The sequence below is a fragment of the Nomascus leucogenys genome, chromosome 8 (genome assembly GCF_006542625.1).
Source record: "Nomascus leucogenys isolate Asia chromosome 8, Asia_NLE_v1, whole genome shotgun sequence".
In the NCBI taxonomy this organism is placed as follows: Eukaryota; Metazoa; Chordata; class Mammalia; order Primates; family Hylobatidae; genus Nomascus; species Nomascus leucogenys.
In genome coordinates, this window is record NC_044388.1 from 19,998,720 (window position 1) to 20,021,077 (window position 22,358).

Here is a 22,358-nt window from a genome sequence, read left to right on the forward strand (position 1 = left end):
AGTGTGTATTTAAGGCTGTTTTTAAGAGCTCTGCCAATCCTGTTTTGGTGTTGTTTATTATTGACTAAACAGCTACCTGATGGGTAAAAGTAACTCAGAGCTTTATCTATGACAAGTTGTGTCTTGACTCTCCTTGTCTAAAGAATATATGGATTAGTGAAAATTAATAAATGACCATAACAGGAAAGACAGACTAGAAGTCCATCAAAATGGGGGCTTCAAGCTCCATCAAAATGGCAGTAAGCTTCCTAATGAAGAGAAAACTTCCAGCTCAAAAGCAATAATTTATGTTCTGCGGGAATTAATGAGTTTTTCAGTGAGTTTAGGAGGATTTAGAGATGGAGAAAATTACCCTCTTCTCATCAGTCCAAGCAAACAACTCCCATAGTGGTGTGTTTAAATGGAATAGAAGGTCAAATTTTAAAAAAATACGACATATAAACAGCATCCATTTCTAGGGTAAATTCTGGAGTAGCTTAAAACATTAAAAAATAACTTTGATTAAAAAGATGAGCATTAGACATTACTAAATTAGGAAAGGAGGATGGGTTTGCAGAAAATGAACTGGACAGAGATAAAAGGATTAACATTGACCCATGTACACCTATGCATACATCATATAAATTTTACCTTCAAATTATATCTCCGTTAAACTTTTCAAAACACTTCTTTCATTCTTCTGTCTTCTAATGAAACAGTTCTTGGACATATCAGTCGTAGAGTGCTAGAATTGTCAGGAGTGGTCAAATAAATGAACAAGATATATCTTAATACCAATGAATGCAGGGGGTCAAGTCACCTGATAACCTACAAACTGTCGCTTGAGTTCTGGCAGCAGATTTAGTTACTATTTAAGTCCAGAGTCTTACCATGCTTCCTAAGGCTAAGTTGTTCAAGCATTTTTTTTAATCATGTCGTTTGGGAGCGCTTTCTATCCTTCTTCCATTCTTAAAGGTATGGGAGGTGCTTCTGATAAAATTTCGAAGAGCATCATCTCTGCCACTTCTTGCTACTCTTGAAAGATATTTTTTGTCTTGAAAAAACTTTGCCTTCTGTAATACATCTTCTTTGAGGGTAGCTTTAAGTGGTCCAGGAACAAAGCTATACAACAAAAGAGAACACCATAGAAGATAAATGCCATTTCAGCTTTAATAGACTACATATTAATCTGTCTTACTAAATTAATTGTTTCACCCATTTTCCTTGTTGCAGCCTTCCTCCAGGGTAATTTTAAAATTAAACTGGTTACTTACACTGGCTCATATATCAGAAGCTGACAAATGATTCATCTCATCAAAGTATGCAAAAGTATTATTTCAGCAGCAAAGTTTCTTCATGGAATATGTACCACTCAGTTCTACCTATGGTTGGTCCTTCTGATTATTTAGATTTGGGTTCAAATGGTACCTCATCACAGACCACCATATCTATAGTTTTCCCAGATCCACTCCTACTTCTAGTCCCTCAGCACATCATGCTATTTTCTTTATAACACTTGGCACTATCTGAACTTTTATTTACCTGTAAACTTCTTTATGATCTGTTCCTCACTTTTCCACCCAACCAGACAGAAGGTTCATGAGATCTTGTCTGTTCACTATAGTAATCCCAGGAACCTAAAAGTGCTTAACACATAGCAGTCACTCAGTAAGTATTTGTCTAATGAAAGCACGAATGTATGCCATGTATTCCCTTATTTCATCTCTTCCTTTCTTCCATAGGTCCATCCATCCATATGTTTACTATCTGCTTAATAGAAGGCATGGTGTTAGTACAATGGGGGACATAGAAATAGAGCCCAGTCTGGCAGGCACAGAAAGAGCCCGGCTGGGAGTCACGAGGAGCCCAACAGTAAAGAGGAGCTGGAGTCAGACTCTGGAAGGGCTTGCAGGACAGGTTGAGAAATCAGGGAATCATGGAAGCCAAGTGCTAAGTAGAACTTAGAGCCTGTCTGAAAAAACCTCTGCTGACAGAAGTGTCCTAGAATCTGTACTGCCTATATGGCAGCCATGAGCCACATGTGGCTTTTGAGCACTTGAAATGTAGTGTGACTGAGGAACTGAAATTTGATTTTAATTAACCACATATAGCTGGTGGCTACTGTATTGGCCAGTACAAAAAGGGAGCTGTTTCAGACAATCCTATTTTACAGGGACATTGTGGAAAGAGTTTTGGGTTCAAACACATTCTTACATTTTTATATTCTAGCCCCTAGCTGAGCAGCTTTGGGCAAATCATTTAACTAGAGTGACCCTTGTTTCTTCAGGTGTAAAATGGGAATGAAAAATAACTTCTGTTGCTGTGAGCAACAACTGAAGTCCCCTAGACTAGTTGTATATATAATATATATTTATTTGAGACAGGGTCTCACTCTATCTCCCAGGCTGGAGTACAATGTTGCCATCACAGCTCACTGCAGCCCAGATCTCCTGGGCTCAAGTGATCTTCCTGCCTCAGCCTCCCATTGGTTGGGACTACAGGTATGTGCCTCCACACCTGGCTAATTGTTTTATTTTTGGAGAGCTGAGGTCTCACTATGTTGCCCAGGCTGGTCTTGAACTCCTGGGGTCAAGCAGTCTTCCTGCCTTGGCCTCCCAAAGTGCTGGGATTACAGGAGTGAGCCACCCATGCGCCATCCCAGCATTTCCTTATTATCTTGCAGAGTGAACATTATGAACTCAAATTCCCCAAAGTGACGATCGTATGCATAGAACATGGCTCCACTGATCATGGGAAGGGCATTCTTTTGGGTCTGAAGCACGCTGTTTTCATGGTCTTATCTTTACTAGACTCTTCCCCAGCCCCTTCATGTTGCCTCCTCCTGCCCCGCACCTCTCCCCACCTCCCCGCCTTTTCCATTAGGTCCTTTGTTTTCTTTTATGGGAGGTTTAGTTATTGTTATCTTTCTCCCCATGTTTGTTAAAAAAAAATTGTTAAATTAGTAAGTGCTTGTATAGCATGATATTGCTGTCTTTTTTCCCCTCTCAAATATTTTTATTCTCAAAAGGTTGAACATTAATACCATATCTTTGAATTTCCATTTTTCACTATGTTATATGTAGGAGTTTGTACTTGGGGTTTTTTTTTTTTGAGATGCAGTCTCACTCTGTCACCCAGGCTGGAGTGCAGTGGCGCGATCTCGGCTCACTGCAACCTCCGCCTCCCAGGTTCAAGCAATTCTTCTATGTCAGCCTCCGAATAGCTGGGATTACAGGTGCCCACCACCACACCCAACTAATTTTTTTTTTTTTTGAGACGGAGTCTCGCTTTGTTGCCAGGCTGGAGGTGCAGTGGCACGATCCCGGCTCACCGCATTCTTTGCCTCCCAGGTTCAAGTGATTCTCCTGCCTCAGCCTCCCGAGTAGCTGGGACTACAGGTGTGTGCCACCACGCCCAGCTAATTTTTGCATTTTTAGTAGGGATGGAGTTTCACCATGTTGGCCAGGATGGTTTCGATCTCTTGACCTCCTGATCTGCCCGACTCGGCCTCCCAAAGTGCTGGGATTACAGGCGTGAGCCACCACACCTGGCAATAATCACTTAATAAAAATCATTTGGGCCGGGCACGGTGGCTCATGCCTGTAATCCCAGCACTTTGGGAGGCTGAGGCAGTTGGATCACTTGAGATCAGGAGTTCGAGACCAGCCTGGCCAACATGGTAAAACCCCTGTCTCTGTTAAAAATACAAAAATTAGCCAGGTGTCATCAGGTACACATTTGTAATCCCAGCTACCCAGGAGGTTGAGGCAGGAGAATCACTTGAACCCTGGAGGCAGAGGTTGCAGTGAGCTGAGATCACGCCACTGCACTCCAGCCTGGGTGACAGAGCAAGACTCCGTCTCTGAAAAACAAACAAAAAAAATTTGATTACTCAATTTGAGAATTATAAGACTTTGTTTCTCTTTATCCTACTGTATATTGTTCAAATAATTCTTTGCTGATTGGTAACTCCAATAGGTTGTCAAGACAAAGAATGAAATCATCTATTTTGCAACTTCTGCTCAGCTCCAGTAAAGTTTGTGGAAAGATGGATGTGACAAATTCTAGATAAGGTTAGGTGGGAGTAATTGTAGTTCTCTGTGTAGATTCCTCCATCTATGCAGATATTCAAGAGTCAGCCATGCTGCATCTATTAGTTGACTGGATGCACTGAAATAGAAAATGCAGACAAGATTGCTTCTATTTCCAGAATTCTTTTACATTTGGTGTGCCCAGAAAACGTACGTTGGAAAGCGGAATTATAACAGATGCATTATTCAAATGGCAATAGTGATTGTGTCCATTTTTACAATTCAATTTTTCTGGCTCTGGCCTGTCACTGCTTTAAAGTCTGGCACAGGTTCTTCCCTGACTGGATGAAGCAATAAACAGGTGGCTTTCTGCCTTTGTTGTTTCTGAGTAGATCTAAGTGCCTATATAAAGAGGGTGCCCTGCTCTCTCACCCTCATGGGCCATCTGTCTCCTTGGTAGCTTGTGGTTTGATTCAGCTCCTTTTCTGTCTGATAAGCACCAGCTTCTACATGTATTTCTCATAATCTCACAGAATGACCTCATTCCTATGCAAGTCATTCTAAGGACCTGATGAGTCATCTTTATATCCAGACCTCGTCCCTGGCAGGTATTCTCATCTCCCTCAATCCTGTGTGTTCAATTCTGCCTCACCTCTCTTGAATGGCTCAGGTAAGGAGTTTCAGAAGCAGCTGTGTGGCTCATAACTTTTGATTAGAGTCTTTGGTCACTTAGAGAAGGCCTGGCGAATGCACAGACAGTGGTATGGATTTCATGTCTCAATTCCTTGATGCCCCAGCCATTTGCTGACATTTCACCATTTCAAATGCATAGGAGAAGCTGAGCATCCAGTGAATCTGGGGCAGTGTGGCAAAAGAGGAAGAAACTTCCTGTCCAAAAGCACTGTAGATCCCCTCTTCTCACTCATATTTCTCTGCAAACGTAAAGCATGGTTGGAGTGGTTTTCAAAAATGCCTTTTAATTGCATAGGTTGGCTCCCACATGTGTCCTTGTAGCAGTCATGGCTGGCTACATATGTGGAGAGCTGACAGCAAAATGCAAATTCAGGCCCTTAAGTCTAAAAGCAGGGAAAAAAGCTTTCTTCCTTCTGCGATCTCTCCATCTACCATGGAGGTTTCTATTTGTCATTCAATAAGCTTTCCCCATCCCCTTTACTTGGTGTGTGGCCAGCTGTTGAGTTCCTTTTCTCAACAGCCAGAAGTCGAGCCAGGCATCTCCTCCATTCCCTTGGCTGGCCATCCTAACTTACAGCAGAGGGGTGATCCTGTAGAGCAGGGGTGTCCAGTCTCTTGACTTCCCTGGGCGACAATGGAAGAATTGTCTTGGGCCACACATAAAATATACGAACGCTAACGATAGCTGATGAGCTTAAAAAAAAAAAAAATCACACAAAAATCTCATGTTTTAAGAAAGTTTGCAAATTTGTGTTGGGCCACATGCAAAGCTGTCCTGAGCCTCATGCAGCCTGTGGGCCACAGATTGGACAAACTTGCTCTAGAGTGTTGCAGCCTCTTTGCTGGGACATCCTGGGTGCCTAGATGTAGGTGGGCAAAAGACAAATGCAGCGTGGCACTGCCAGCTTGGGGTGGATGGCCACTGCCTTCCCTGTCCCAAGACTGTGGGAGCATAACTGACCCTAAGCCTCCCAGTCGAGGGTAGGGTGGGGTGGGGGAACCCCAGGGAGCTGGGAGGTACACAGTGGTCTGTGAGAACCAGTCCTGGGGAAGTGGAGGGAGGTTGACTGGCAAGTGAACCAAGTCTCTAGGTTCCAACTCCCCCAACACATGCTTTATTATCCCATTGGACTTCACTGTAAAACTCAAATTCAAAAATAACATTAATAGTGACTGTAGAGCACTAAACCCCAAGTGCTGTGCCTACTGAGCACCCAGGCCTTGTGCAAGCTAACCAGCTTGTAGCACTTCGCCTGACTCAGTGAAAACACTGCTTTAACACCAGCTTTAATGTACCCTCCATGCCAAAGATGCTGTCCTCGGCAAGAGTCACATGCACAGCATCTTGTCTATGCAGACACCTGCAGCAGGGGGAGCCCTGCTCTCCTTCAACTTACTTCACAGGCCTGTTTTAGGCTTGACTTCAGGAATTATTTGCTGCTGGACAGCTCACCTGTCAAGGTAAGCAAGAGATTCCAGGTGGAGGCTTCTCAGAGGTGACAGAGCTGGGGCTTCTGCATTAGGAGTGCCTCCCTGGCCTTGATCACCATGCAGAAATGCACACATCACACAATAAAAGTAGGCACATCACCAAAGGTATTTGCCTAAGTGTGGGTTCCAGGTGCTGGTGCACATTTGATTGTGGTGGGTGGCTGGGTAATGTATATGTGTGTTTGTACAGAATAATTTACCACAGAAATAAAGACACTCCCATTTGATTTCACTTATTTCTAATTTTTAAAAAGTAATATTCATACGTGCTAAAGATACAATATATGTGCACATTCTTAAGTTTTGAAAGAACTGACTTTTGCCTTTGTTGATACTATCTTAATTTTTAAAAAATGTTAAGTTCTACTCATTCATTTCTTTGGACATAGTCTGTTTTTTCAAATATATAACATCTTCAGATCAGTGCTTAGCTCATTAGCTTCTTGAATTTAAATAACTTTTCTCACATGAGAATTAAGATAAAATTTCCTAAATCATGACTTTTGGTGCATCCTGCAAGTTTTGACATATAGCACTTTGATTGTTACACAGTTCTAAGTATTTTTAAGTTTTCACTATAATTTTTGTCCCATTATTTATTTATTCCCTTTAAAATGTATAGGTTTTTAAAATATTTTACTTTTATTTATATATATATATATTTTTTGAGACAGAGTCTCACTCTGTTGCCCAGGCTGGAGTGCAGTGGCATGATCTTGACTCCCTGCAACCTCTGCCTCCTGAGTTGGAGTAATCCTCCTGCCTCTGCCTCCCAAGTAGCTGGGATTACAGGTGTGTGCCATCACGCCCAGCTAATTTTTGTATTTTTAGTAGAGATGGGGTTTTGCCATGTTGGCCAGGCTGGCCTTGAACTCCTGACCTCAGGTGATTCACCCACCTCAGCCTCCCAGAGTGCTGGGATTAGAGGTGTGAGCCACCATACCCAGCCTAAAATATTATTAATTTCTAACTTAATTGCATTGCAGTAAGACAATGTAGATTGTATGACACCAGTTCTCAGAGATTTGTTGACACTTGCTTTATAAGTTAGAAGTTGCACAAGGAGCACTTGTAAACACTCCATCTTGATTTAACAGTTGTTAATATTCCATATGTTCTTCAGAAGAATGTCTAATTTTTCTGTTCAGGGTTCTTCATGTATCTATTAAATCATTTGTTACTTATGTTTACATCTTTTATATCGTTACTAATTTTTGTCTGCTTGACCTATCAATATTCAAACTAGTATACTGAAATCTCGAATTTTGATGGTTCAATGACAATTTCTCCTTGCGGTTTTTCAGTTTCTCTTTTGTATATTTTAAGATTTTATGACCCTCATCAATTTAAAAGTTTTATCTTCCTCATAAATTGAACACTTTGTCATCATGTAGTTGTCCTCTTTATTCTACAAAATGGTTTTATTTAAAAGTATATATTATCTGATATAAATATAGCTATTCTACCTTTATTTTTGATATATTTGCCTGGTATGTTTTTTCCATCATTTTACTTTCTGCCTCTCCATTTCCTTATATTGTGGATGTGTGTCTTGAAAGCAGTTGAAGCTGGATTTTATTTTTTTGAGATGGAGTTTTGCTCTTGTCCCCAAGGCTGGAGTGCAATGGTGTGATCTTGGCTCACTGCAACCCCTGTCCCCTGGGTTCAAGCGATTCTCCTGCCTCAGCCTCCCGAGTAGCTGGGATTACAGATGCCCGCCACCATGCCTGGCTAATTTCTTGTATTTTTGGTAGAGATGAGGCTTCACCATGTTGGCCAGGCTGGTCTCGAACTCCTGACCTCAGGTGATCCACCTGCCTTGGCCTCCCAAAGTGCTGGGATTATAGGCATGAGCCACTGCACCCAGCCGAAGCTGCATTTTATTTTGTTTTCAAAATCAAATCCATCAATCTCTGATTGTCACTGGCATGTTTAATCTATGTTTTTTGTGTGTGATTACTCATATATTTAAATTGACTAGATTCTGCTGTCTTTGTGCCTTCTACTTGTCTTTTTTTTTTTTTTTTGGCCTTTTTAAAGAAACTTCCTTGGCTTTTTATTTTTTAAAAATATTTATTACATTATTGTTTTTTATCCTGTTTTCCCTCACTAGATTTTTGGTAGTTAGCTAATTTCTATTTTTCTTTTTCATGTGTGCCCTTAAAATTTGTTATGCATTTTTTAAGCATCTCAGGTTTTTCAATAGCCTAAGCCCTGGCCCAAATGATACAAGCTCCTAGAATCTTTTAACTCCCTTTATCTCCCTGTGACTTACATTATTATTACCCTTTTTTTAGTAACACCTTTCTTTCCTTAAAGTCCAAGACTTCATTTTTTAATAATACATTATTTTTGTTTGATGTCTTTTCTCATATTTAAATAAATCAAAAATATTCATTAATATTTATAGTCTTAGAACTTTTTCTGTTAAAACCACCAGGTGAAATGTTTTATTTCCATAGCTTTGTTAACAAGTACAGCTTTTTTGTAATCCCACAAGTTAGATATATTACTTAAAAATACATTTGTTTAGGCCAGGTGCGGTGGCTCACGCCTGTAATCCTAGCACTTTGGGAGGCTGAGGCGGGTGGATCACCTGAGGCCAGGAGTTCGAGACCAGCCTGGCCAACATGGTGAAACCCCATCTATCCTAAAAAATACAAAAAATTAGCCAGGTGTGGTGGTGCACACCTGTAATCCCAGCTGCTTGGGAGGCTGAGGCAGGAGAATTGCTTGAACCTGGGAGGTGGAAGTTGCAATGAGCTGAGATTGTGCCACTGCACGCCAGCCTGGGCGACAGAGTGAAACTCTGTCTCACAAACAAGAAAAACATTTGTTTAGATTTAACTAAATACTGACAAACTTTATCACTTACTATTGCCTCTTGCATCTCATTCCCTTCTTCTGTGGTTATTTTTTATTTTTCTTGAAGTACATACTGTAGAAGTTTCTTTAGTAAAGACTTTTTTGTAGTAAACTATTAAGTCTAAATTGTCTTAAGACAGTTTTTCTAAGTTGATAAAATTTTCTTCCACTAAAGTTATTCAATAGTTTTGTGGTTTCCACTGTTAGAATTGATAAATCACCTACCAGCCTAATTATAAATTATTTGTAGATGATCTGCCCTTTCTTTTTGGCTGCTTTTAAGTTTTGTCTTGGTGTCCTGCATTTCCCCATACTATGTCCAACTGTTGCTTTCTGTTTAGCTTGCCTGTTATATCTTTTTTCTACATCTGTGAATTCATGTCATTCATAAGTTCTAGAAAATGATAATCTCTTTATGTCTTTGAATATTGGCTCTCATTATTTCTATTTTATCTTTCTAGAATTCCAATTAGATATAGGTTAGATCTTCCCATTTCATTTTGTCTCTAAAATTCTCAATCATCTCTGCATTCTATTTCAGCATTTTCTATAGTTCATTATGTTTCTCTTCAGACACATTTATTACTGTTTACTCCTTCACTAAGTTTTACAAGTTTTAATTGTGAAATTCACAGAAAATTAGAATGAACAGAATCATAAATAACCTGTATATCTTTCACCTATATTATCCAACTGTTACTGTCTTGCCATTCTTTATATGTATATATGTATATAATGTACACATATATTCATTCACACACATACCCTATCCTACTTCCCTTTAGGAAAACCATCTGAAGGTAGGCTGCAGCCATCATACATGTTACTCTTAAGTACTTCAGCATACCTATCTCAACAAAGACATTCTCTTATAAAAACATGATACTACTACCACATACAAGGATACTGACATTAATTCAATAATATCCAACATACTGTTCATACTCAAGTTTTCCCTCTTGTTCCCCAAATATCATTTATATTAGCTTTTTTCCAATCTTGGATCGAATTAAGTTTCACAGAATTACACTTGGCCATTTTGTCTCATTTGTCCCCCATTCTAGAACAGTACCCCACGTCCCTCTATTCTTCATGATATGAATCCTATAAACAGTGTTGGCAAGGTGTTCTGAAAAACATTCTAGATTCTGGAATTGTCCAATGGTTTCCTCATTATTAGACTTGGATTAAACATCCCATCTGAGGTCCACCAAGACGCTCATTTAGGTGACGTTGCGCACCTCCCGCTGCATCCCCTCAGGAGGCACATAACACTAGATCTCACCATGTAAAGGCACATTTTCCTGTTTGTAATTAATAAGTAACATGTGAGTGGTTCTGTGAGACTGTTTAAACAGCCTGTTCCCCCAACAACCTGTCACGCGATGGTTTTGGCACCCTGTAATGATCAGTTATTATATTTGTTATTAACGCTGTTATTACATTGTGAACCACAAACTGGTGATTTTCTAATTCTACCATTCCTTCTCCATTTATTAGCTAGCATTCTTGTATAAAGAAGAACCTTTTCTCTCTTCCTCCATTTTTGGAGGTGTCTATATAGACTTGCGGATTTTAAAAATTCAAAGTGTTATAATTCATTATCTTTATACTTTCTAACGTTCAACTTACTCAAAATTAGGCCAGTGGGAATCCCATCAAGATGACTCCTTTGTCCTTTTGAAAAGACATTGTTGGTTTTTAATTATTTTCTTGCTTTCTGGCATAACAAGTTTCTCCAGGCTAATATTGTACCTTCCCTGGGGCAATCTAGAATTAGGACTTTCTCTAAGAAACCCTGGTTCCTTTTAAAGGTATTTAGAAACCACAGTGTGGTTATCAGGCATGCTCATTGTCACTGGGGTGTCCCGTTTGGGTGTTTTATTTCAACACTTAGCTTTTCCATTAAAAAAAAAAAAAAGCAATTTGTTTTTCAGATCAGCATGGTTATTTTAAAAAGTTATCCCTTGTTCCTTCGAATTATATTTTAATATCATGTAGCAATAGATTTTTGTCCAAATAAGATGAAGGAGGAAGAAAAGCAAGAAAAGGAGGAGGAAAATAGAAGCAAAGCAGGGGGCATTTTCATTTATCAAGTAACACCAAGCAGACAATACCTTCGGAACGGTCGTGAGGGCTGCTTTGGATCTATTGAGTTAAGTCTGTTGCACTTTATTTTTAAGTTTATTGGTGGATATTTGTTGATTGCACCTAGAAGAGAAAAGTCTGTGATAAGTCTTGTATTCATGACTGTTAACATTACTGAAATCTGCTCTGTACACAAAGTGCTACTTTACTGTTTTAAATAGCCATCAAGAAAAATACCAACTAAGGTGATCACATGAAATGAAAGCAGATTTCTCAGGGGAATCTTTAAAACTGACTTTAGAAAACACATCCCTTCTGAATTTATAGGTGAATTCAACTGACTTTTCAGTAAGATCCTCTTAGCCGCTAAAGCGGGTCAACCATTAGAGGAGATACCATGAGCCCGTCCTAATGGTCTGGCTTTTAATTGATATAAACTAACAAGAGTAGTTATTTGCTTCTGTGAAATATCAAAATGCAAAGGGAAAAAGACATTTTCTTTATGATCTTTGAATCACTAGCAACAGCAACAATAGCACTAACATCTTGGGTTCAGTTCATTAGTGGCTCATTTCATTTGGAAGTGTATTAATTTTTCATAACAATGAAGCATGCCTCTTTTTATACCATGTAAAGATTTAAAAGCCATTTTTGATGGGAATTCTTAAAAATGTATCATATATTTCTTTGAAGCAGTAAATCAAATAGATTTGCCAAACACGACTAGATCTCTTCCTGGTCACCCAGGGTCATCATAAGTAGCCAGTTTGTCCTGGACTGTGACCCAACACTGTCTCCAGAGCTGCTTTTGTAGGTAAGACTGTGTGCTCTGGACTGAATGGCCTAAGACTGTGTGATGCTTCTGTTATTGTACACCTGATTTTTAATTTTTTTATCTGTGTTAAGTATCAGATGGTTTGTCAGCAGTTTTCTCTTAGAAAATGTGTTGATTTTGATGTGAACTGTGCTTGATAGTCAACTCTATTATAACAGTATATTTAAATAAGAGCCACAAAGCGAGGGAGCTAGACCAGAAGACCAGTCAGTAACCAAGACTGTTGTGGTCACTCCTTGATACCCAGCATCAGAACAGTGAGTGGCTCAGAGAAGTTCCCTAGTAAATATATGTTAATGTTGAATGCGTTAGTGCAAGTCTGTGAGCCTGCTACGGAATTAAGCATGTAGACTTGAACATGATTATGCAAAGTCTTTCTTGACTTGTACTTTTATAGTTACATTTTAAAGATTGAAGATTTATAGATCTAAGTTCCAGAAGAATGTTGTATAATTTCATCATGGTTATAGTTTTCCCAAAGCACTTTATGTATCTCTCATGTACCCTAAGTACTTTTTTCTTAAAATATCTTTTTACCTTTCCTCAGTTGGGGGGTGGGGTGGTGCCATTTATCTAATAATATAATTTGGCTAATAACCCATGAAACACTACCAAGAATTTTGGGGGAGTGAGGAAGGAAATTCCATCATAAGACTTCTTCCAACTTCTTGCCTGATGAGAGTTTCTTTACAAGTTTATCAGTCTTTAGAGGTGTACTTTTTTTACCCTTACAAATGCCTTATGATTCCTTTCTTCAGAATGACCCCATCCCCATTTTTTTTCTTTTTTTCCTCAGCTCTTCTTTCTGGCTTCTATTCCAGAATACATCCACATACATTTCATTCTGGGAGCTTATTGTTCCCATCCAAGTGTTTCTCAAACCATAATATACCTATGAGTCACGTGGGGATCTTTATAATATGCAGATTCTGGTTCAGAATGACTGGGTTGGGTCCTAAGATTCTACATTTCTAACAAGCTCCCAAGTGACACTGGTACTACTGATCCTAGAGTCAGTTTGAATCGTAGGGGATATACTATCAGCCCCAACAACAATCTCCAAGGCTCTTTAGACCTCACCCTACACTGACTGATAAGTCTGTCTCTACAGCTTTAACTGGGCTTGCCACGTAATATCAGAGGCACATTTGAGACACAATCAGGACCTCAGTTGAGCCACACTGGGTACTCTTTTGCCTGTGTGTTCATTTTTCTGTATCTGGACTGCAAGGGATCATTTACCATGAAAACGTTTGCAAGTCCTACCAAGTGCTTTTCACCCTTCAGAATCATATTAAGATACAGCTTCTTTTTATCCATCCTGTTGCATTCAAAATGGATTGCATATTTTCAAGGCAAACTTACTCCAAGAAATGCAGCCTATGTTTCTTTTTTATGGTCACCAGTTACACTAATTACTGGCATCATAAAAGAGCCATTAACAAGGCTAAGAAAGTTTTCCAAGGCTCTATTTTTCATTCTGACAGGTAAAATCGTATCTCCTAACACTTCAAACTCTGCCTCAGGAACTTGTGAAAGCAAAGCCAAGAACTGTTTAATTTTTCTTTGGCTTTTTTGGTGCCTTAACAGATGAAACTTTCCATCAAAGGGCAGTGTGCTAAGGTTACATGACAAGGATTTCTACTTTGTAGCTAAAGTCCAGGCTGTGACTTCACACCCCCGGACTGCACGGCTCCATGAAGACAGATGTGTGAACAGCTGCTTATGATTGCTTCTCTATAGGAACCAGAGGCAAAAAAAAAAAAATGAGCCAGAAAACTAAATGTGTAGGAATCAGAGGTTTCCTCCCTTCTACCATCCGTCATTATATATTTTCCTTTCTGGCCCTGAAGTGCCCTTGCGGACAGACAAGAGGTTTCCAAGTATCCATGTTAGCTGATCAACCTTTTTTTTAGTAATACCAAGTGTATTCTTAAAGTGCAGAGAACAACAGATTTTATGACTTACGCCTGATTGAGTTGATAAAGGACTTCACAAACTTCACACCATAACTGTGGTCAGGTTTATGAATTCGGCCAAGCTGGACCAGGTGGTGATCCAAAGGGTGGCTGGCGAGATCCTCCAGTTCCTTGTCATCCCAGTTAGGGCCAAGGGAAAACACAAATAGGGCATATCCCTGACATTTGGCTCGCAAGGATTCCTTCTTTAAGATTTCCCCATCTAAGTGGCTGGTTTCCCCAGCAGATATCACAAATATGACTTTGTTTCTTCTCAGATTGGGTGTACTTAAAAATACATTGTCCAGAGTCCACTGTAAGGCATGACCAATAAAAGCATCTCCATTTAGTTGTTTAACTGACTCGTGCACATGCCTCTTCATGAGGCGCTTACTTCTGTAGGTGGTAAGATTGAACTCAGCTCTAACTGGACTCTTCTGAGTGTTGGGTAGGAAGTCGGGGGGAGCATGGCTCAATAGGGCCACCCGGTCTCCAGTGACAGAAGTCTCCGGCTCTGGGGTGATTTCAAAGTGATCTAACAGTGCTCCAAGGAAGGCTCTTATGTCTTCAAATTCAGCACTTCCCACGTTCCGGGAGCCATCCAGAAGGAAAGCAGCATCCATGTAAGACTGCACAGGGGGTGGTCTGGCTTGGTCACAAGAAGCATCTGGCTTGCATACATCTGTGAACCAAAAGTCACTCTGGGTTACTAAGTAGAAATAGAAGAGGGAAGATAGCATGTCAAATATTTTGACATTTAGAAACTGCATAGTCTTTGATGTTAAAATAGTGACTAAATACTTTTATAGTAACAGGAAGATTTCCTAGTACACGGTTTGCATCTGTCTCCCAAAAGTACAGATTTTATACCCAGCTTGTGTCTTGGACTCCATTTACTAATGCTATCAGACTTTTAAAGATTAGGCTGTTTTCAACAGAAGTTTAATCTTGGCTGTGTCTCAAGTTTATGTCATTTGAAGTGGACAATTTGCCTCATGCATGCAAGGGTATACTGTATCACAACATAACAGTGACTGATCCCTCTAGATTGACAATATTATTGCTATGCTTGTATTGTTCTACTATGAAGAAGTGCTTACAAAGTAAAAGTGAACAAAGTAATGTATCTTTTATTTCAATTTAAATAAGTTTATAACTCAATGTCTACCTATGAGTGATCCTTAAGGACAAAGCTCATCTTTGCATTTCCATAGTGCTCATTAGTTGAAAACTGAATACATGTTTGTTAAATGAATATTGGATATTAATGGACTTTCCTAAATGAGGTCATTTTATAAATATGCTTATCTCATTTAATGAAAGAATGCATAGTAATTCCTTTTATTACTCTGTAATAACAGAGGGGATTTTATTGAATATGACAATGAATATTCAGAGGAATAAAAAAATGGAAATGGAAGGTTCTTAAAGGTCATTTAATCTTGTAATTTTACAGAAGAGACTGTGGCCAGGATAGTAAAATAATTTTGCCAAAGGACACACCAGTATTTCTAGAAGTTTCTATATAGGAAGTCAGCATTTTATTGTTAGAGATGAGAAGTTTCTATATAGGAAGTCAGCATTTTATTGTTAGAGACTATGCAGGTGGTATAGTAGTGGGGAGGCCCCTTGGCCTGAGAGCTGGGATGCTTGGGTTCTGGTCTCGTTTCAGTAACAAGCTGTGTGCCCCTAGCCAAGTCACCACTGGGCCTCAGTTCAGCATAGTTCTGCAAAATTAGGTGGTAGGACCAGACTCACCTACAGACCCCTTTCAGGGCTGACATTTTGTAATCCTAGGTTTTCAATAATAGTTGATGGCTGAGGATAAAAATAGCCTCTTTAATAACCAAAGATAAGAAAGAAAAATGGAGTAACATGAGTATGGACAGCTGGTACTAGATATATAGGCATGGGCCACAAATAAAAACTTAGATGAAAGATTAAAAACCAGAGTGCTGATCCTAGGGGATGTAACAAAATTCTCACTACCGTCTTGTTCATGGACTCAATAAAGATGTGACTTTGGATAAGTTATGGTTCCCTTACTGAAATTTACTAAAATTTTATGGTCCTGTATAATGGTCAGATGATAGAACAGTCACCTGTGTGCAAAGCAGTTTCTAAAATCAGGGACAGCAGGCTGCCCATTTGCTCAGTTTTGTAGGATTTTTAATTGCAGGAAACAACAACCAAAATCTCTTTTATTATATGCCTAAGAGACAAAACAAGGGTTTAAGCCAAGAAATGAAGTCAAAATCTATCCCCAGTCACACATGTGCAACTTCTGACTATGCAACATACCATCACACTGTTATAACTGACATGTTTGAAAAAGCGACTGAGAATACATGGGGTGGAATGTATCTCCCCACAGTATGTAAAGCACTTTAACTGTTTTGAGTAAGATTGCCAGCACCTAAACCAATTCTATGCAGTCAAGAGAAAGAGAGGGAAAGAGGGAAATTTGATAGAGGGGAGCAGAGGGAAGACAGAATGAAGAGGGGTTATTAGAAGACCAGAAATCCTACTTCTCCCTCAGAATTACTACCTTCCTCGTTTAGGTCATTTATATGGCAGGCACTTGCATCTCACTGATATATGTGAAAGAGAAAAATCAGGCATTTTCTACAGGCTCAAATGGAGAGGTTTAGGGAGCAGAAGAATGAGACCTGTTTTTGATAAACTGCAGATGGTTTAGAGTCAGCCTTCCTGGTTTGATATGGCTGTGAAGCCCTGAGCAAATTATTATCTCTAAGCTTTATTTTCCTCATCTGTAAAATGGAACTAATAGTAGTTCAAATGTTTTAGGGTGATTTTAAAGACTGAATTACATAATTCCTTTAAAGTTATTAAAACAGTGCTTGGAACATAAGCACAATAGTTTAAGTATTAACTGTCATTATCACCATCATTGATATTACATGAATTAGAACAGTGCATGGCCTATAGAAAATGCTTTATATCTCTTAGCTATTACAGCCACCAATGGTTCCAGTGGCTTCCACTGTCTTTGTAATTATTAGAACACTCAAATGGAAGATTAGAGTCCAGTTTTCTAGTTAGACCTATACATTATGTATAAAACACTACAAATAAATCAACACTGCAAATCTTTCTGATGCTTAATATTTGGGAGTCTGTGAAGCCTTTTTTCAATGAGAAGTGTATGAATTTCTGCTATTTTCCACTTTGACTATGCTAAAAAATATTCCCAAGCAGGTAGGAGGGTGCTGAATTGCTTTCAAGCATTTCTTTGTGGCTGTGAACATTTGAGATTTAGAAAACACATAAATATACTTTATAGCATAAAAACTTGGCAATGAAATAGGCTGAGGTTTTCTAAGAATCGTTACTGTTTCCTGTAAGCTGCACTATGTAGAAAGGCCTGGAATGCAACTCTTTTGCTGGGATATATAGGAAGAGATTATGTTTGCTGAGCTGAGAGGATTCATCTGTGGAAGATGAAGTGTGACAGGGTACGCCCAGAACCCCAGAGAGGTCCTCCCAAGGCCATGAGTATCCCTGCTGCCAAGTTCCAGTTGCCCATGCCAGAGGTGACTCATCATGCTTAATAGGCCTGACCAAATTATCTTCTCTCTGTGGGTCTTACCATAGCAGAAAGTGCAGCGCTGGAGTCTCTCTAATGCTGGTATGTAGTCAGCCCCGGAGGGAACCACTATTACTTGAAATGTCCCAGTGTCGTCAATCTAAAAGCAGCAGAAGCAACAGAAGGAACTTAGTGGGTAGGGCTGCAAGAACCTCTTAGGACCACATAGAGAACTCACATCTGGAGAGAGTAACACTGCTCCTTCTAAGAAGGTATGGGGGAGGCACAGCATGTGAGCATGGCTAAGAGCTCTGCCTGGGTTTAAACCTTGACTCTCAATTTAACTATATGGCAAGGTATTTTCCATGTTTCTTCATCTGTAAAATAAGAGTACTACTACCTCCTAACAGGACTACTGTGAGCATTAAATGGGTTCATATTTGTAAAGCACTTACTGGCACAGACTGGGTACAGTGTGGGTGGTTAATGATCACAAAACATTTTCATATCTATTACTGCAGCAATACAGTGAGTTATTATGCTCATCATCCCCATTTTACAGATGGGGAAACTGAAGCTCAATGAAATGTTAAAAGGACCGATCAAAAGACACTGAAGCCATTTAAGAAAGAGTATCAGAGACCTCCTCTCCCCCACCTGTCTTAGAGACCCATGTAAAATCACAGGATGCCCTTTATAAACTATCTTTAGGTTTCTACTATAAACTAGGCATTGAAGCTGTCAGATCTACGTCCATGCAGCTCTCTGAACAACTCCCAACCCTTTCCCAACTTGGCCCCATTGTTAGTAACCCACCTGGGGAGCTTGAGGGTAGAGAACAGGGGGAAGATAAGGAGGCTCTGAACAAGAATTATGAGCTTCGCTAATTGACCCAGAGATCATTGATAATTAAAGAAAAACTGTAGGCATGACCTGATCTAATGCCTAAGAGATGAGTCAGATGATATTTTAGTTTTTCCCTGTGATTCTCCTGTCCTAAGCTAATGACTACCCTCTTTCTCTGGGAAGATCCCCTGCCACCATAATTAATCCACAGAGGTAGAACTTCATCAGTTGTTTGTATGGCGTAACTCTGTCTTCAACCAGAACTGACTGGACTAGATATGGTGTTAAAGTAAATTTGGCCTGAGGACATCTCTGTACTTTGAGTCCTCATGTAACCAACTGCAACCTAACTTAGTACGTACTAACTGAAAACCTATCTTAGGAGTTTGTTCTTTTTTTTTTTTTTAAACAAATAGCCGAGTCTTAGCCAATCATAGCAGCTACGCTTCAGTTAGCCACAAGTGGCCAACTGATTAGACCATGTTCAAATGAGGCAAAGGCCGAACTGTCTCAGTCAAGCTGTTTCTGTAGTTCACTTCCACTCTGTCTCCAGTCATGAGAATCATCTATAATGTCAAAGACTACACTTAATTTTCCTCTTACCTGCGATGCCATACAGCAGTGTAAAATAAAAAGCCAGGCTAGCTAAAAGACATATTTCTTATCAAAATATTGGAAAGGGAGATTCACCCTACATTAGAAGCCTCAATGTGCAGCAGGTAAAATTTTATCAGAAGAGGCAATTGCTAAACAAATCTAAAGGCAAATTCCTAGGGACAAAATAAGCAAACAAACAAAAAACATGTTTTTCCATTAAAAAATGGTCCTCCATTTGTGAAGGAAGGCACAGCTTGCCACTCAACTTCATACTATCATGAAAAACTTCCAAGACGGTGATCACAGTCCATTTGCTAAGAAACAGGGAAATCAGTACATGCTGTCAGAGCGGGTACTTCTGAGTCCCAACACACATGGCTGCACAGGTACCAAATTTCATGCTGGACTACTTAACTCCCAGATGGATCAAGATTTAGAAAAGCCTTGGTAGGTATGAAACAAACTAGCGTTTTAAAATGTGGACCCACAATAAAAATGCATTGTATCATGAGACTTTCAAGTTCTGTTCTTAAAAAATAATGGACAACAGTTTAAATGTAGGTAAAGCACAATGGAAGAGAATGGCTAAAAGAAAGAAGGTGGCAAATAGAGGTAGTAATGTAATTTCTCTTCTGTAATGTCAGACATTGGGTTCTAACCAAGTTGCATATATGGCTCTGTTTTGAGCCCTTCCAGACAACCCTGCTTGGTTTCATCTTCCAACGTCAGGGTGGGCCTTTTGGTTTTCCAGTTTGCTCCTGTATCCTCAGACCCTAGGACAGTACCTGGTGTATAAAATGAGGCACTCACTAAACATCTGTTGGATGAAACTTGGGAGCAATTCTGACTTCATCTCTAACTCCATAGCAAGTCTGAGTTCCTGAGCTTGTTATAAAGCAATGTGGTCCTTGTTGTGTTTATCATCTCTGAATCTGACTTGCTGATATCTGAATAAGAAGAGGCACCTCTCCCCGAGAAACGCATCACTGGGGTTTCCTTTAACCAACCTACATCCCAGCATTAGGCATCTCACACATTATTAAACTTTTGTTCTTTCTATACCTGTTGCAAAGAACTGCTCTTTGTTGAGCTTTTTCATTCATTCAACATTTGTTAAATATCTGATATATGGCAGGGACCTATAACCTAGAAGATCAGCAGTTACTGTTCCTATCGCCACACATCATAAATTAGGAAAAATAAATATTAATCAGATAATCACATATAAGTTGCAGTGTTGGGGGCCAATGCTGCTTACATTAATGGGGGTCATTATCAAGAATTTAAACCTTCATTGGTGCTCTTTTGAGATGAACTTCTTCAAAAAAGGAGTAAAGAGTTTCTAGAAGATTTGAGTAGAATCAAGAAACCAGATTCATCAATTTCTAGGTGAGACTGTGAACACTCAAAAATTTAAAACACAAAGTACATTTTCAGAAGTTAAATGTTGTGCACACATCTTTGAGTGGGTGAGCGGAATTGTGTCAGTTTAAGTTTATATCACAATTTGCATCTGGAGAGAAAGTTGTCTATTTTTATGACTAAATAAAACCAAGGGATGAGGGAATTACAAGGACTATGTAACCAAAATCACTTACAGAATTTTTTAGCTACTGCTACTTCTTATAGCAGCTCCATTTGCATAGCCATGCATAGCCACCCTTTTCTACTTTATTGCATTTCCCTATCTGAACCTGATCCATCAGTCTTTCATTTGCATAATTCTAAGGTTATTTCAATGATGCTACTATTAATAATAGCAGTTTCAGCTCCTTTACAACCTAGATTTTATTATTATTAAGCAAATTTTTGTTCAGGATCAAGCAACTGAATGCTAATAAAGCAAAAGCTATTTTTTTTTTTTTTTGAGACGGAGTCTCACTCTGTCACCCAGGCTGGAGTGCAGTGGCACGATCTCGGCTCATTGCAACCTCTGCCTCCTGGCTTCAAGCGATTCTCCTGCCTCAGCCTCTTGAGTAGCTGGGATTACAGGCACATGCCACCGTGCCCGGCTAATTTTAGTAATTTTAGGAGAGACAGGGTTTTACCATGTTGGCCAGGATGGTCTCGATCTCTTGACCTCATGATCTGCCTGCCTCAACCTCCCAAAGTGCTGGGATTACAGGCGTGAGCCACCGCACCCAGCCAAAAGCTGTCATTCTTGATTGCTCACTATGTACTGGCACTAATGCAGTGTTGCATGAATTAATCTTCACACTAACTCTAGGAACCAGGTGCTTTCTGCTTTCCATATTTTACAGATGAGAAATATATTCCAACTCTGTATGCTTATTTCAACACTTTCACAGAAAATTTAGAGCAGTGGAAAGGGCCTCAAAAGGCCACTTTTAGCCTCTAATCTAGGAAAAATAGAAGTCACCCTCCACAGAAGAGTGACCGCCCTTATAAAAGACCTGCAGAAAAAGGTAACATCTTGACTACTGGCATTAATCCATGCCCAGTAAATCAACATTGCCTTTCAAAAATTCTTTTTTAAAACCTAAGGTTTCCTACTGCTGTCACCCCTAGTTTCTCTAGTAAGAGATTTTGCAAATTTGGAATTCAGCTGGCTAATTTTCTCCAGTAATACTTTTTCATAGGCTTGAAGACAATGATTGTTTCTTGTCTTATTTTCTCTAAATAAATTTTCAAATGGCTGGCCTTTTTTTTTCTTTCCTTTTGAGACAGAGTCTCACCCTGTCACCCAGGCTGGAGTGCAGTGGCACGATCTTGGCTCTGCCGCCTGGGTTCAAGCGATTCTCCTATCTCAGCCTCCCCAGTAGCTGGGATTACAGGCGCCTGCCATCGCGCCCAGCTAATTTTTGTATTTTTAGTAGAGACGGGGTTTCACCTTGTTAGCCAGGATGGTCTCGATCTCCTGACCTCGTGATCCACCCTCCTCGGCCTCCCAAAGTGCCGGGATTACAGGCGTGAGCCACTGTTCCCGACACTGGACTTTTTATTTAAGCTAAATTTTCCAACGCCTCTTTGCTGCTCCCTGGGCCCCCCCCTTCATGGTCTCCACATGGAGAACAGAACACCATGTGGTGCCAAGAGGCCAACTGGAAGGACCCTTTGCTGGGCCCAGCAGGTCCCCAATGATGAAGCCCTGCCACTGAGCCACTATTAACGGGATATTTTAAAGTTATCCTCAGTCGTCTTAATCCCAGGGAATTTATTTAGGAATGCAACACACTCGAGATTTTACTCCTCAAGCTAAGAAGCTATAACTGGAATGGCTTTTCCTTTATAAATTGTGGGTCGTTACATAATTGGTGAAGTTATAAAATCAGCAAATTGGCTCTCAACACACAGGAACAATTACTACCCTGACTAAGTGACATGTATGTTTACCGGCCTCCTGATTCAGTATCTTTAGATTCAGAGACAACTCAAAGAGTAGCCTGGGGAAGCACTAGAACAGCAAA

At 39.8% G+C, this 22,358-nt stretch overlaps 1 protein-coding gene across 1 annotated transcript in view; it reads right to left on the reverse strand.

The window, feature by feature from the left end:
* Positions 1-683: 683 nt before the first annotated feature.
* The window catches only part of COL6A6 (collagen type VI alpha 6 chain), a 105,525-nt gene continuing 83,850 nt past the window's right edge, over positions 684-22,358 (reverse strand). Inside the window, exons 33-36 of the mRNA XM_030816841.1 lie at positions 17,551-17,647; positions 13,951-14,622; positions 11,177-11,270; positions 684-1,101 (exon numbers count right to left, since the gene is read on the reverse strand). Of these exons, the coding sequence (XP_030672701.1) occupies positions 906-1,101; positions 11,177-11,270; positions 13,951-14,622; positions 17,551-17,647 (1,059 nt within the window). The 3' untranslated portion in view covers positions 684-905. The remainder of the gene's footprint in view (positions 1,102-11,176; positions 11,271-13,950; positions 14,623-17,550; positions 17,648-22,358) is intronic.